Consider the following 16,509-nt stretch of genomic DNA (forward strand, 5'->3'; position numbering starts at 1 on the left):
TTACTGATACTGCTCAATTGTATGAGGAATCAATGGCAAGTTTGAAGTGACCAAAAAATTATCCTCTATAAATAATCTGAATGGAACAACCAGGGTAAGACTATTTTTTAAAAAGCTGAGAAATACGAATTTTATACAACTTGAAGTAGAATCTGCTACGTGCGGAATTAAAAGGACTTAGTTGGACATATTTTCAAAGCATATAAAAATGTAAGGTATTTAACCTTAAAGACTATAGTTATTCACTGTCTTATTCATCAGGAGCTACTCTGGAAAATATTTTGATCTATCTTGAACCAGGAGATCACATACTACTGAACCAGGAGTATCAATGAGGAGCACTGTTCACTCCTGTGAACTTAACCATAGTCAACTTCATTACTTTTATTAACAATAGCTCAATATTCTGACATTATATATATCTGACAATAGCTCAACATTCTAACCACACAAAAGGTTGATGGTGACTTAGCAGATGTAAAGTTTCATTGCATTATTCTATCAGCTCACGCCAAAGACTAACATTTTGGTAAATGAGAACCACCACCCTGTCAACCTACCAACAACCAAACACTGAATTACTATATGAATTCGTTTTTCTTAGAGACTTCGTAATGCTTCTCCATGAATTCAACCTACAACTACAAAGCAAAGCAGCATTCATGTGTGATCATACTAAAGTTATTTTGACAACTAAAATTGTTTGAATCACAACTAATGTCAAGGTGCTTTACAGACTTCCTATGTTGTCAAAAAAAAAAAAAAAAAAATCACGAGAAACGAGATCTCCATTCCCACAAATTTGAATATTTACTTTTGAGCTCATACTACCAGCAACATTTTTCAGACCTCAATGCAAATGCAAAGGCAATTCACATTTCAAAATTCACTTAACTGTGCAATTGAGGAGCTACTATCTAATCTTCGCTTTGAAGTGATTAATCTGAATGTAATGGCATGTTAAAAACAACATTATCTAATGGAATTCTATAAATGCCTTCCAAACTGATAAATATGCTATTAAAATCAAATGCTTTTGGAATGAGTATGTATTTTGAATAAAGTCAGTCAAGTCTCATTACATATCACTATTAACAGATGAACTTTGCAATTTTGGTAAACAGAACACTGAACCTCAATTAAGCAAAATGTTATTCCCCCAAAGAAGTCCCATTCTTCTTATCAGTAGATATAAGGAAAATATTGTAACTAAATATTACCAAATTTTTTATTTTGTCAATTAAAAAATTTGTGGAAATTTGTCTTTTGATGCAATATTCTCCATTTTGCCTCTTGGCCAGCAATAACTAAAGTATTATCTGACCCTTCACATGAAAAATCTGTCAACTCCTGCTCTAACACTTCCTTATATTCTAGAGTAAGTGCTTACAGGACCAAAGAAGAGTCAAGAATTTCATCTTTACATGTATGTGTGTGCATATATGTATGCATCAAATGTCACAGTTGAGTAAGAATCATAATACTGTACAAATATGCTGACAATCTGATAGGCCACAGCACAGAAAGTTCATTCTTGCTATTTCTTGTTTTCCTTTGATGGAAATATTAACATGAAATGTTAAAAGTATCAAACCATTAAATATCTGAGTAAAAGGTTGCAAATCTGATTTTTGGTTTTTGGTTTTTTAGACAAAAGTTATTACTGTAGACAACCATGGTAAAGGGAAAGAAAACAATAGCCTAACCATTCAGGAAATATGATTAAATCTTTGCCTGCTCTATATCCTTTAAAGTAAGAGCAATGCAACCCTCTCAAAAAATTGTTAGTAAGTATCAAGCAAGGATTAAGTAGAATATAGAACAGATTATTTTTTATTGATTTTAAAAAACTATATTTATATTTATTCAGATTTTACAAAAACTATATTATATACATAAATCTCAAGATATCCACTGTATTCTATAAAAGAATATATATCAACTGTGATCATTAATTACTCTTCTCATTCTGATTCTTCTTTCAGGAATGAATTTTTAAAAATTCTTCATTCAGCACCTCATCTTTCCACTTTCTCTGCCAAAGTACAGGCAACTTTTAAAACATACCCAGTCTGTCTCATTTTAGGGAAGTGTTCCCATGCCTCATTTCTTCCTACTTATATGCCAAGCATTAGGACCAAAACTGTCACTATGGCTAATGATCTTGGACCTAATTCATGGACAAAACATCAGCATGTAGTATCTGAACAACTGAAAGGAAGACATCTACTTACTGAGTCCAGTCTACAGAAAAGTGGACAAAAGTAAATTTCTAACCTGTTCACACATGAGAATCTGCTTTACACAAACACACATCTTAACCCCACTATGAAAAATTCAGCTCCACAAAGTCTGAGGGTAAGATCTGGGAATCTGATTTTTAATAAATCTGGCAGGTGCTCTGATGCAGCCAGTATAGCCTTGACTCAAGACGCGTGCTTGACAATCTACTGATCTAAAAATACAAAACCACGCTAAAGACAGCAAACATGTGCTCTAGTAACAACCACACAGATAACTAAGTGTTCTCTCTACATTTAAAGCTTCCATTAAAAAAAAAAAATGTGACCAGGTGCAGTGGCTCACGCCTATAATCCCACCAATTTGGGAGGCCGATGCAGGCGGATCACCTGAGGTCAGGAGTTCAAGACCAGCCTGACCAACATGAAGAAACCTCGTCTCCACTAAAAATACAAAATTGGCCAGGCGTGGTGGTGGGCGCCTATAATCCCAGCTACTCAGGAGGCTGAGGCTGAGGCAGAAGAATCGCTTGAACCCAGGAGGTGGAGGCTGCAGTGAGCCAAGACTGTGCCACTGCACTCCAGCCTGGGCAATAAGAGTGAGGCTCTATATCAAAAAAAAAAACATGAAAAAGATAGTTTATAAAAGATACTCACCATACACACACACACAAAAGCACAAAGAATAAGAGTATAAACAATGTTTTAATTATGTGAGGACAACAAAGAAAAAAGCCTGAGTTGTTATAAGCATACCTCCTACTCCAGGCACCAAATTTGGCGCAGTAGTACTCTGCCCAGCAGTGCCACTGGCAGCACTACCAGTAGTGCCACCCACAGTGCTGGTAGTGCCGCTGGAAGCTGATGAACTCTGGGAAGTCTGTGGAGCCCATGGATTGGGTAGTGGATCTCTATTTTCTGTACGGGAAGGTTGACTACCTTCACCAGAGGATGTATTGCTCACCAAGGAAGCAAATGGATTACCACCAAACTGTAATAAAGACAAAAAAATCACAAATAATAAGCTTTTGTTTTAAATAAGACAAGAAACTTTTTTTTTTTTTTTTGAGACGGAGTCTTGCTCTGTCGCCCAGGCTGGAGTGCAGTGGTGCGATCTCGGCTCACTGCAAGCTCCGCCTCCCGGGTTCACGCCATTCTCCTGCCTCAGCCTCCCAAGTAGCTGGGACTACAGGTGCCCACCACCACGCCCGGCTAATTTTTTGTATTTTTAGTAGAGACGGGGTTTCACCATGTTAGCCAGGATGGTCTCGAGCTCCTGACCTCGGGATCTGCGCGCCTCAGCCTCCCAAAGTGCTGGGATTACAGGCATGAGCCACCGTGCCCGGCCATTAAACATTTTAAAAACTGAAAACCACATTCCTCATATAAAAGCTACCCTCAGTCATACACATATTTGTGTTAAAACAAAAGCTACTCCTTGGCCTGAACCTTGGAGCCAGTGGATCACCTGCTCTTGTGCAGCACTCAGCATTGGTTCCTGAATATCTGTGTACATGCGCCTTAAAGCATTATATCCCCCTGGGATGCTTTCTAGGTTGCTCAAGGCTCGGTCCTGGTTCCTCATCATTTCCTGCATCATTGCTGGATTCCTGGCAAGTTCCAACGTCTAAGAAAAAGATTTCCGAAAAAATTTAAAAAGAAAAAAAGGCATTGAAATACACATGAATTACATGAATTACTTTATTAACTGCCATTAAACAAAGTTTATGGGAGGCCACTGTTTTGGACCAGCCTCCTGCACTATGCCCCAGCAGACCAGACCAAACCAAAATGGAGCCACTTGTGCCAAGTGCCATGTAATCAAGTCAACTATGAAAAGGGCCAGTTTCCCCCTCAAAACCATAGTAAGCTGCAGTCAACGTGAGTCACTGTAACAAGAAAGAGTTCCCTCCATTTTAACCCTATTAGGAAAGTAACTTTGAAATGACCCATCTGCTTTTTGTTCGTTTTTGCTTTCTTCAGCCCTTTTATGCCTATAAAGCCAACCTCTTCTGCTCAGCTCATGGGAACACTCTATTTTATAAAACGAGGTGTTGTCTGATTCTAGAATCACAAATAAAAACCAATTAAAGCTTTAGAGTTGTTGCAATTTTGTATTCAATATACAAGGCAGGAGATTATTTTAAATAATCCCTGGTGTATTTCACCTCAAAAAAGGAACTTAGCATTCAAATAACATAAAGAAGGAAGCACTTCGTTAAGAGTGAATTTCCCATCTCCAACATTGGACTTTTTGATTCTTAATCCTTTAAAATAAACTATTTACAAAGATCCCTCAATTTAACAGAAAATTCAGAGTTCAAATAGCCAAATTAGGGCTTTGTTGAGTTTTCTTAAACAAAGATAAGGATTTCTCTCTTTAGCTTAACCATACATATAGGACAATCTCGTTAATCATAGAAAATTACATAACAAATATATCATTTTTTAGCTAAACAAATTGAAAGAACTTTCCACATACTTGTCTCATTATATCTGGATTATTCAACATATGACTAATTTCTGGATTTCTCTGTATCAACTGCTGCATTTGTGGATTGGCCATAATTAATTGTCTCATCAGGTCAGGATTTGAGAGCATGCTCTGAACAAAGGGATTTTCCATGATCTGGACCATCATTTCAGGGTTAGACAAAAGTTGTCGCTGCATCTGACTCTGTAGTTCAGAGAAGTTGGTAGTATTCAAACCCAAGCTACTCAGACCTGCAAGTCCCCCAAGGCCACCTAAGAAGACAAAGGGCAAAAACATACAAACCAAAGTCAGAAAATTTATCATTAACATGACATAAACCATGAAGATGCAAAAAAGTATTAGTTGACCCAACAGTCTATCACAAGAAATCATTTAAAAACAAATCGAATACCTATTACTAATATTTAATTCCTATCATTGAAATTAGCCAAAAATTTACACTTTGGTTATTAAATTTAAGTAATAAAATCAACAAAATATATTTTCATGTGTGTAGTATAATACATAAATATATTTGGTCTTTCTCCTTGATCCTGAGTTACTAAAACCTTTGGAATTTTCTGAGTGACAGGAGTATCTTTTATTATTCATTACAAGCCCTTTTTGAAAATTATGCTAATGAAGTGACTTAGGCCCCTGGATAGCCTCAGAAAGGAGCTGGGCACCAGAAAGACAAAGTGATTAAAGGGCTGAAGCTTTCAGCCCCACCCACCAAGAAAGTGAGGGAAGGGAGCTGGAGATAGAGCTCTATGCAAATTCTTGAACAATAAGATTAAGAAAACTCAACATGAAAAGCATATCTGAGTGTTAGGAGAGTTGTGCGCTGAGAGGACCTGGAACCTTTGAGCTGAACTTCCATGCCCCACATACCTTGTGCCCTTATAATTCTCTTTCAAGATTTGTCTGTTTCTGAGTTGTATCCTTTATAATAAACAGGTAAACGTATAAGTGTTTTCTTGAGTTCCAGGTGCCATTCTAGCAATTATTGAACCTGAGGAGGAGGTCAGGGGAACCCCCAATTTAGAACTGGTCAGTCAGAAGTACAGGTGGCCTAGAACTTGTGACTAGTATCTGAAGTAGGGGCAGTCTTGCAGGACTAAGTCTGCTAACTTGTGAGATCGGATACTAACTGTAGGTAGGCAGTATCAGAAAAGAAACTGAATCTTGGACACAGAGCTGGTGTTGGACAACTGGCTGGTGTCAGAAAAAAACACTCCAGAATATGCCAGCTAAAGGAAGAAATAATAAATACACACACCAGACTATAGTTCTAATAATCTTTCCAAAAGACTAGTTTAAGTTCTATTAACAGGAAGCAGAATTCACCTATAAACTCTGGGTACAAGAGGGATGATACTGCCAATCAAGGATACAGAAAGCCAGGGAACACTTGGAAATAGATTTCTCTTTGGAGGACTTAAACCAAGGAGAAACCTAACAGAGCAACAGGATGACCAAGTGCTTACTTTGGTAATCACAAAGTGTTTACTTTGTAAAATTACATAACCAACCAAATGCATTCATTCCTCACTTACTAAGCACTTTTTATATATGCCAGAGACTGTGCTACACATGTATTGAGAATAAGGCAAAGAGAAAGACATTCTCAGAACTCAATCTAGTGGGAAAGACAGACAAGAAAATAAATGTCTACACAGATGTTAAGTACTTCAGTAAAGAATATTCACAGGATATTATGGTAATATAACCTAAGTGGAATGCCTACTTTCAGAAGAAGAGACAACACTTAATGAGTCTGGAGCATAAATACTTTGCAAGGAAACGTAAAGAAGGTTAGGAGGGGGACTGAATACTAGGCACAATGAACACCATATACAAAAAGCACAGAGATAAATGTATTAATGCATTCTTGAAACCACAAAAACTTCAGTATGACTAACTACAGTAGCAGATTGCAGTGCTCACCAAACATTTCATTTTGCAGCCTTATTATTTCTTTTGCACTTGGACAGGCCTATGTGAAATGCCAAAGGACTACAAGAAATGGTATGTGCCACTTCAGGTCAAAGTATAGCAGGTTCAACTTAAAACCCTTTAGCTGTCTCTTCTGCCATGTTCCAAACGGTAGAGCTATAATACAGCAGAATGAAAAATGACTTTCATTACCTTGAGTCTCTGAGGGACTATATGGACGGGCACCTTACAAACCGGTAAAAAGCAAGTAGCATGCAGAAAAATGTAGCAAGAAATGAAGCTTTGTTGTAATAAGCCACTGAGTTTGGCTATCTATTATCAAAAGATAATGGATAACAGCACTTCGGGGGATCACAAGGTCACGAGATCTACACCATCTGGGCTAACACAGTGAAACCCTATCTCTACTAAAAATACAAACAAATTAGCCGGGCGTGGTGGCACACTCCTGTAATCCCAGCTACTCAGGAGGCTGAGGCAGGAGAATCGCTTGAACCCGGGATGTGGAGGTTGCAGTGAGCCCAGATCACGCCACTGCACTCCAGCCTGGGCAACAGAGCAAGACTCTGTCTCAAAAAAAAAAAAAAAAAAAAAAAAAAAAATCTTCCACAGAACCTCAATATATAAATCTAATACAGGCCAGGCACAGTGGCTCACATCTGTAACCCCAGCATTTTGGGACGCCAAGGCAGGACGCCATAAGTCAGGAGTCTGAAGCTGCAGTGAGCTATGATGGCACCACTGCACTCTAGCCTCAGTGACTGAGCAAGATCCTGCCTCTCTTAAAAAATAAAACAAAACTAATATAATAAAAGCAAAAGCAGTTTTAGGCTAGGCTGGCTTCCCAGACCCCTTTCCATGTGTTCAGGACAGTTACAAAATAACTAATGCAGTCTGATTCTTTCCTTTTACTGATGAAAAAATTATGATTCAGGGACGCTGGCTTATGATTAATAACCAGCTAACAGAGCGAGATTCCGTCTCAAAAAAATAAATAAATAAATAACCAGCTAATCTTACTCATACTAAATTATGTGGTAGTCAGATCAGGTACACACACACTACATCTCTTTCATTATTAAAAAGAAAGGCACCAACTGATATGTAAGAATATCCATATCCCTACCTATTTCCTTAATATCTACAATTATAGGAATATATAAGTTTTTTTTTAAATTTTTGTTGTTAAAGTGACATAACGTTTTCTTTTCTCATTTTATCTGAAGCTACCCAGGAAGGGAAAGGAGTATTTTTTCCCATCCCTATGGAGATGACTAAAGACACTTACCTAAACCAAAAGGGTTGCTAGTAGCAGAACCAGATGTGGAGTTACTATTAGGAGTTGATGATGTGGTAACATTGCTTCCAGCGGTATTTGTTTGCTGAGCTGAATGATCCTGAGGCCTAGGGAAAATAATTAATCACAGAGTAAGCAGTAGAGCTGATTATTTTTGAAAGAACCACTGAAATCCTGACATCTAGAAATAAAGAGTAAACTCTCAGATGAAATCAAATTATCATTTAATAAAAAGCCTGAGAAAACTAAGCATTAGGAACAAAAAGTACAAAATAAAATAAAATCCTGCAAAATACAAAATATGCTGCAATTGCCCCTCCTCTCTGAGTATAACGTACATAAATATTTCATTAGTTTTAATCATATTGCTTATGTAACAGAGGGAGATAGGTTATTTCATAAGAGGGAAGTCAGTAACCAGTTACACCCACAAAGTTTGACTATATAAAAAACTTCTTTATCTTGGCCAGGTGTGGTGGCTCACGCCTGTAATCCCAGCACTTTGGGAGGCCGAGGCAGGTGGATCGCCTGAGGTCAGGAGTTCAAGACCAGTCTGGCCAACATGGTAAAACCCTGTATCTACTAAAAATACAAAAATTAGCCAGGAGTGGTGGTGCATGCCTGTAATCCCAGCTACTCAGGAGGCTGAGGAAGGAGGATTGCTTGAACCTAGGAGGTGGAGGTTGTAGTGAGCCAAGATTGTACCACTGCACTCCAACCTGGGCGACAGAGTGAGACTCTTTAAAAACAAACAAACAAAAAAACCCACAACTTTTTTATCTATCCCCTTCTAGTTTTTGAGGGTTATGAGCCAGTTTTACTAAGGCCCCTGAAATTCTTGAAAACAATAAAAAGTGAGAGACTTCACCAAAAGAAAGTCAATCAATATGATTAATAATTATTACCTTTTTTTTTTTTTTTTTTTAAAGACAGAGTCTTGCTCTGTCACCCAGGCTGGAGGTGCAGTGGCATGATTTCGGCTCACTGTAATCTCCCCCTCCCAGGTTCAAGCGATTCTCCTGCCTCAGCCTCCTGAGTAGCTGGGACCACAGGTGCACATCACTGTGCCGGGGCTATTTTTTGTATTTTTAGTAGAGATGGGGTTTCACCATGTTGACTAGGTTGCTCTGGAACTCTTGACCTCAGGTGATGGCCCCGCCTCACCCTCCCAAAGCGCTCAGATTACAGGCGTGAGCCACTGTGCCTGGCCTGATTATTATTTAGCATTATCTCTAAAAGGAAATAAGCCAGGCAAGGTGGCTCACACCTGTAAAGCCAGCACTTTGGGAGGCCGGACCTGAGGTCAGGCGTCTGTGACGAGCCTGGCCAACATAGGGAAACCCCATCTCTATTAAAAATACAAAATTAGCTGGGCATGGTGGCGCATGCCTGTAATTCCAGCTACTTGGGAGGCTGAGGCAGGAGAATCACTTGAGCCTGGAGGCAGACGTTGCAGTGAGCTGAGATCGTGCCACTGCACTCCAGCCTGGGCGACAAGAGCAAAATTCGTCTCAAAAAAAAAAAAAAAAAGTAAAGAAATAAAGAAAACCTTTCCATGATACCAGACAAGAGTTTTGAATCTCACTCCTTGCTTCTTTCCCTGACTTTAGCTAAGCACACGTTTTTCCATTTTAACATCTCTGAAATCAGGATCTGTCTTCCAATTGCTGACAGCCAGGCATCAACTACATTCCTGCACATGTAGTCTACATGACTTCAACTGAATGCCTGGCTACACTGTTGTACCATACGTGACAGGCTTAATTACCACATTAAGTGTCTTCAAAAAAATTACACCATTAATCGGCACTGAGAGAAGTTATCATGTATTCAGAATAGCACCAAAATAGAAGGAATATTTTGAATGAGTAAAGCAAGTATTTGCTGTTGGTGAATACCAGCATAAAAACTTACAGAATGAGTGTTAATGGCTTGGAACAAAATCCTGGAGAAAATACTGGAGAGCTCTTTTAAGAAATGCTGCACCACCAACACTCTTTGACAGAACAGAGTTTGATACTGTATGAAAAAATATGGACACTGACAACTAAGTCTTTGTATGTCATGCAAGAGTGATACGATAAAATTCCATACCCACGTTAAGTCTAAAGGAGCTCTTCACTAAGCATAAAATAAACCTTTTAAGTGACAAGAAAACATCAATTCAGTTAGCAGTATTCTTTCGTAGTGATACACAAAGGTATCTCTTTAAAACTGGTGGTGCCAGCTGGACACTGTGGCACACCTACGGTCCCAGGCTGACATGGGTGCATCACTTGAACCCAGCCAGGGCAACACGGCATGACTTTCTCTCTTTCAAAAAAAAAAAAAAAGTTCCTTAGACTTAATGAAATATGATTATCAATTTGTGGTTTGCTAAGGAGATAAGTCATTCACGATCTTTGTCTAAAAATTTCCTTACTAAAAGAAAAGCTGGGCTGGGTGCGGTGGCTCACACCTGTAATCCCAGCACTTTGAGAGGCCAAGGCGGGCGGATCACAAGGTCAGGAGATCGAGACCATCCTGGCTAACACAGTGAAACCCCATCTCTACTAAAAATATAAAAAATTAGCCGGGCGTGGCGGTGTGCACCTGTAGTCCCAGCTACTCAGGAGGCTGAGGCAGGAGAATGGCATGAACCCAGGAGGCGGAGCTTGCAGTGAGCCAAGATCTCGCCACTGCACTCCAGCCTGGGCGACAAAGTGAGACTCCGTTTCAAAAAAAGAGAGAAAAGCTAAAAACTTGCTTGTTCTAATGCAAATAATTTAGATATAATAACTAAATACCAATGAACCCTGTAAAATATGAAATGGTTATCTGACAATCGCATAAGCATTAACATGCAATCACTTTTTTTAAAAAAAAAATTATCGACAGCAAGGAAAGAATTTTAACTATTTAAATATTAATGACAGGGAAAGTAATTTACAGCCAACACTAGTTACTTTTAGAAGTATGAACATTTATCCACGATTTTAAAGCTGTACATCTTCCAAAACCATACCTGTTTTGCGTTTTAATGACAAGGTGAACAGTAAGTCCATCATGAATTCCATGCTGACTCAAGGTATCTTGATCTTTCAAAATTTTTCCAGCAAATATCAACACAAGTTGGTCAGTATGCGATTTAAAACGTTTAGAGATTTCTTCCTTAAACTAAATAAAAATAAAGTAAGTATGTATTACAGTTGTTTGCACAGCACCATACAGTCTAGTTTCTAGAGGTACCTCATAGAGGCCTCTACTACAGACACTACAGTTCAAACACCATAATGCCAATGTTCCAGGAGGCTGAGGCAGGAGGACTGCTTGAGCCCAGGAGTTCAAGGCTGCAGTGAGCTATTATCACACCACTGCACTCCAGCCTGGGTGACAGAGCGAGATCCCGCCTCTAAAAACAAAACAAAACAAAAACTCCCCAATTCAGACAATATAGAGATGCGTCCTTCTTATGTCAGTATCTTGATCTTAGTAAGAAATGATTATCACTTCATCTCTAACACAAAGGTCTTATTATAGTGCACATATCCTATGTTCAATCCTCTGCTAAGGCCTAACAATGCATTGCTTCCCAATATCCTTATTCTTTTTATGTCAACGAGACCAGATTTAGTTCGAGCCACAATTAGCTCTTACTACGTCCAAAATAATCTATTCCTCAGACTTCTATCTTCAGTCCTGTTCCTTTCTTTCTAGTTGAATATAGTATACACAGCCAATCTCATATTCTTGGCCTGGGGGTGGAGTAGCTCTAATGCAAATACCCCAAATCTGAAATGCAAACATTCAAAACTTTTTGAGCATCCATGACACTCAAAGGAAATGCTCACAGGAGCATTTCAAACTTTGGATTTTCACATTAGGAATGCTGAACCAGTAAGTATATAAGGCAAATATTCAAAAAAAAAAAAAAAAAAAATCTGAGACACTTCTGGTCCCAAGTCTGTCTGTTTAAAAAAAAAAAAAAAGTTTTTGGATAAGGTATACTTAATCTGTATTATACTGACCATCCTTCCCACTTATTTTATTCAATATTTATTAATAAGCAGTACTATGGAAAATCAAAGACAAAAGACACAACTCTTTCCCTGAAGGTGAACAGTCCAACGAGAGTCAAGTAAAACCATGAAGTCCACAGGAAGCATAAAGGGAAGTCAGAGAAGGCTTTCCATAAGTGAAAACTAAAGAAAGACTACAAAGCTGCCAATAAAACCTGAAGAAGGCTTTCCAGGGACCAGACATATAAAATCAGACAAAAGAGCATCCTGCTATAAAGAAAAACTTACTTATACTATTCTCAGATCTTTACCAAAATCACCAGTATGCTTAGGTTTTACCAGACTGCCCAAATAGGAAAGCTTCAGAGTGGGCCCAGGAATCTACATTAAAAGACTGGCTCAGGAAATCAGTCCAAATTCAGAAAAGAATCACATCTTCAAATCACTCTACCTCACTGTCCCACAGCAATGGATCGCCATAGATGAGGAAACTGCTGCCAAGAAGGTGTTTTGGAAATACATAGGGGCATTTTTCTGGTTGTCACGATAAATAGACATTAAATGATAGAATGTCTGAGATTTTAAAAATCTTATGGGGACAAGGAAGGGAAGGCATATATAAATAACATGGTAAGCTATGTATCATTGTTGAAAATCAGAGATAGGTACATGAAAGTTCCTAACACTCTACATTTGTATATGAATAAAATCTTCCATAATCAAATTACAACAGCCAATGTAAACAACTGGTTTTTAAAAAATCTATTTTACCTTTGTCAACTCCCATAACACATTGCTAACATTTTGAAAAATACCAAAAAAAAGCATAAAGATAACACAAAACTTCGCTTCAGTAAATATTTTGAAGCTTTTCCATCTGCATTTTCTTTCCTTTATTTGAAATCATACGATACATAATCCTTTTATCTAAGACAAGCAATTTCCAAGTAACTAAGAGAAAATCTTCATAGAACACCATTTGCATGATATTCTATATCTAGAAACAGGTCATAATTTAACTAGCCTCCCATTATTAGACACCTCATTTTCCCTTTAGTAGCCATCCGAAATAATAATATAATGAACGGCAGAACACATGGTTTGTAAGGATTAAACGAGAATGTATATAAATGCAAACATCAGGTATATAGGCAGTAGTCAATCAATGGTAGCTACTACTATGCCAGTTCTCTTAATACTCAACAATTTTGTGAGGAAGAGAGATTTTAATCCTATTTCGGACACAGAAAAAGAGGTTACAGATGTCTCCCTTCCCCCCACACTGACACAGCTAATAAACTGGGAGTTAGGATTCAAACCTAGATTTGACTTCAAAGACAAACCTATCCAGATTAACTATTTTTCATATGCAAAATGAGGGTAAAACTAGATTTGTGTTTCTTAACCTGAAACTCAGAAATCTTCTCCAAAATCTTTGATATCCCTCATTATTCTGAAATGAATGACTTTATTATAGAACATACAGTTATACAGCATTTTATCACATTTTAGGATTTGAAGGTAAGATGCTAGATTAAAGACACACATCTGGCCGCGCGCAGTGGCTCACGTCTGTAATCCTAGCACTTTGGGAGGCCGAGGCAGGCGAATCACAAGGTCAGGAGATCGAGAACATCTTGGCCAACATGGTGAAACCCCATCTCCACTAAAAATACAAAAATTAGCTGGGCATGGTGGTGCGTGTTTGTAATCCCAGCTACTCAGGAGGCTGAGGCAGGAGAATCGCTTGAACCTGGGAAGCAGAGGTTGCAGTGAGCCAAGATTGCCACTGCACTCCAGCCTGGGTGATGAGAGCGAAACTTCGTCTCAAAAAAAAAAAAAATGCATCTATTCTTACATCCTTTCAAATACTCACAAAAACAACAGAATTTTTTAAGCTTCATGGAGACATAACTCATACCACATAATTCACTCATTTAAAGTATACAATTCAATGATTTCTGGAGTATTCACAGATATGTGTTAGTCAATTTCAGAACATTTTCATTACCTCAAAAAAAATCTATACCCTACAGCTATCACCTACCTATGCCTCATCACTTCCAACCATAAGAAACCAGTAATTTATACTTTCTGTCTCCACAGGAGTATTTCATATAAAGGCAGTATTATAACATATGGTCTTTGTGACTAGCTTCTTATACTTGGCATGTTTTCAAGATTCACCCATGTCATAGCATGTATCAATACTTCATCCCTTTCTATGGCCAAATAGTATTCCATTGTATGGATATACCACCTATTTTGTTTATCCACTCATCAGGTGATGGGCATTTGGGTTGTTTCTACCTTTTGGCTATTATAAACAATGTGATACATTTATCTCAGAGAAATTGACAAACTAAATGGGCAAAAATGAATTAGTAAAAACAGAAAAGATATGAACAATTAACATATGACCTAACTGGGCATACACAGGCCACCAAACCCAACAACTGCAGAATAAGCATTCTTTTTAAGTGCCTTTACTAAATTTGACTACATATCCTGGGCCATAAAGAAAGTCAGCATATTTCAAAAAATTAAAATCTTACCAAGTTGTACTCTGTGACCACATGCAATTAAACTACCAAAAAGATAACAAGAAATCAAGTGTTGATCAACTGGAAAAGATGACCTAAGTGGGATACAAAAAGACCTAACCATTGTTTTAAAGGGGTACCATATACTGAACTATCATTAGCAGAGTAAAAAGATAAGCCCTTAAAGAGACAATTTGCAATACAACCAGCACAGCTCAAATCCAGATTTCATAAATGTCTACAAATCACCAAGAAACACAACCCAATTGAAAAATGGCCAAGAAATTGAAACAGGAATTTCACAAAAATAAAATCCTTTTCATTTAGATGACAAACAACACAGATAACGTTAAATTAAAACCAGTGACAAATGCACTGAAGGGTTCAGTTTAAGACTGTTAGAGTGTTACAGAGGATGCAGAGCAACTGGAAACCACACACACTGTGGGTACAAGTATAAATCAGTACATTTTAGAATAACATTTTGCAAGAGAAGTTGACCATATGCTTACTGCATGACCCAACAATTCCGCTATTTAACAAATTACATGTCCACAACAAATACATCAACAAATACAATCAAGAACATTCGAACCAGCATTACTTATATTAGCCAAAAACTGAAAGCAATCCAAATGTCCCTCAACTGTAGAATAAACTAAAGTGCAGTCATGTACTAGATTACCCCCAATGACAACAAATGAACTACTGCCACATATCATCATGGATACCTCAACACACAGCAAAAAAGCCAATCACAAATGAAGATAAATTGTATGATTTCATTTATATGAAGTTTTTTGTTTTTTTAAGGGTTGGGAACAAAATCCATGGTGTCCAAAGTGAGAATAGTGGTAACCTTAAGTTTGAAAGTGACTTCTTGGGAATTCCTATCATGTTCTACTTTCTTGACCTTTAGGCTAAAACACAAACCTGTACATTTATGATATATGTATTCTTCTTTGCTGTACTTTAATAGTTTTAAAAGTTGACTGTGAACTTTTAAGCTGCAGCAGGGGCTGGGTGTGGTGGTTCATACCTGTAACCTCAGCACTTTGGGAGGCCAACATGGGAGGATTGCTTGAGCCCAGGAGTTGGAGGCTGCAGTGAGCTATGATTGTGCCACTGCACTCCAGCTTGGGCAACAGAACCAGATCCTGTCTCAAAAAAAAAAAGAAAAAAAACAGAAACATCAGGAAGTCGAAACACAGGTAGCCTGCACTCCCGAGTATTTCAATTTCAAATTATTACCTTCCCCAAAGCTAAAATATGCCTTACTGAGGGCGGGTGCAGTGGCTCATGACTGTAATCCCAACACTTTGGGAAGCCAAGGTGGGTGGATCATCTGAGGTCAGGAATTTGAGATCAGCCTGGCCAACATGGAGAAACCCCATCTCTACTGAAAATACAAAACTTAGCCTGGCATCATGGCACACACCTGTAATCCCAGTTACTTGGGAGGCTGAGGCTTGAAAATCACTTGAACCCAGGAGGAGACGTTGCAGTGAGCCAAAAATCGCGCCACTGCCCTCCAGTCTGGGTGACAGAGCGGGACTCGTCTCAAAAAAAAAAAAAAAATATATATATATATATATATAAAAAATACATACATACATGTCTCATCTTGCGCAGGTCAACTGAAAGGAAATGGAATGAAGAGAACTTAGTTTTAGGTAGCAGATCAGACTGGATATAAGACATGAAAATGACAACAGAGATGATCACTGAAGGATAAAAGATCATCCATTAACATAATACGTAGCAGAGACAATTAAAACCTGATATCCAAAACAGCTATAATCTCAAAATCTAGTAGAACAGCAATGAATAAAGCTCAGTTGAACCTCTGGTAACATTTAAAGACAGGAGTCTCCTAACCATGAGTTGTCAGCATCAGTACCTGAAAGATCATCAGGGCTTTCTGGACAGACTAAGGACTTCTCTACAGTGTCCCAGATGCAGAAGAGTAGGACACTACAGTACACATTCAAAAATTACTTCC

At 38.2% G+C, this 16,509-nt stretch overlaps 1 protein-coding gene across 2 annotated transcripts in view; it reads right to left on the minus strand.

Annotated features, from left to right (window-relative positions):
* Positions 1–16,509, minus strand: part of UBQLN1 (ubiquilin 1) — a 47,979-nt gene that overhangs the window by 14,757 nt on the left and 16,713 nt on the right. For both annotated transcript variants that reach the window (XM_050761403.1, XM_050761402.1), the window contains exons 2-6: positions 10,971–11,122; positions 7,958–8,073; positions 4,723–4,985; positions 3,709–3,867; positions 2,997–3,231 (exon numbers count right to left, since the gene is read on the minus strand). In XM_050761403.1, coding sequence (XP_050617360.1) covers positions 2,997–3,231; positions 3,709–3,867; positions 4,723–4,985; positions 7,958–8,073; positions 10,971–11,122 — 925 coding nt within the window. The remainder of the gene's footprint in view (positions 1–2,996; positions 3,232–3,708; positions 3,868–4,722; positions 4,986–7,957; positions 8,074–10,970; positions 11,123–16,509) is intronic.

Source organism: Macaca thibetana, chromosome 15 (genome assembly GCF_024542745.1).
Source record: "Macaca thibetana thibetana isolate TM-01 chromosome 15, ASM2454274v1, whole genome shotgun sequence".
In the NCBI taxonomy this organism is placed as follows: Eukaryota; Metazoa; Chordata; class Mammalia; order Primates; family Cercopithecidae; genus Macaca; species Macaca thibetana.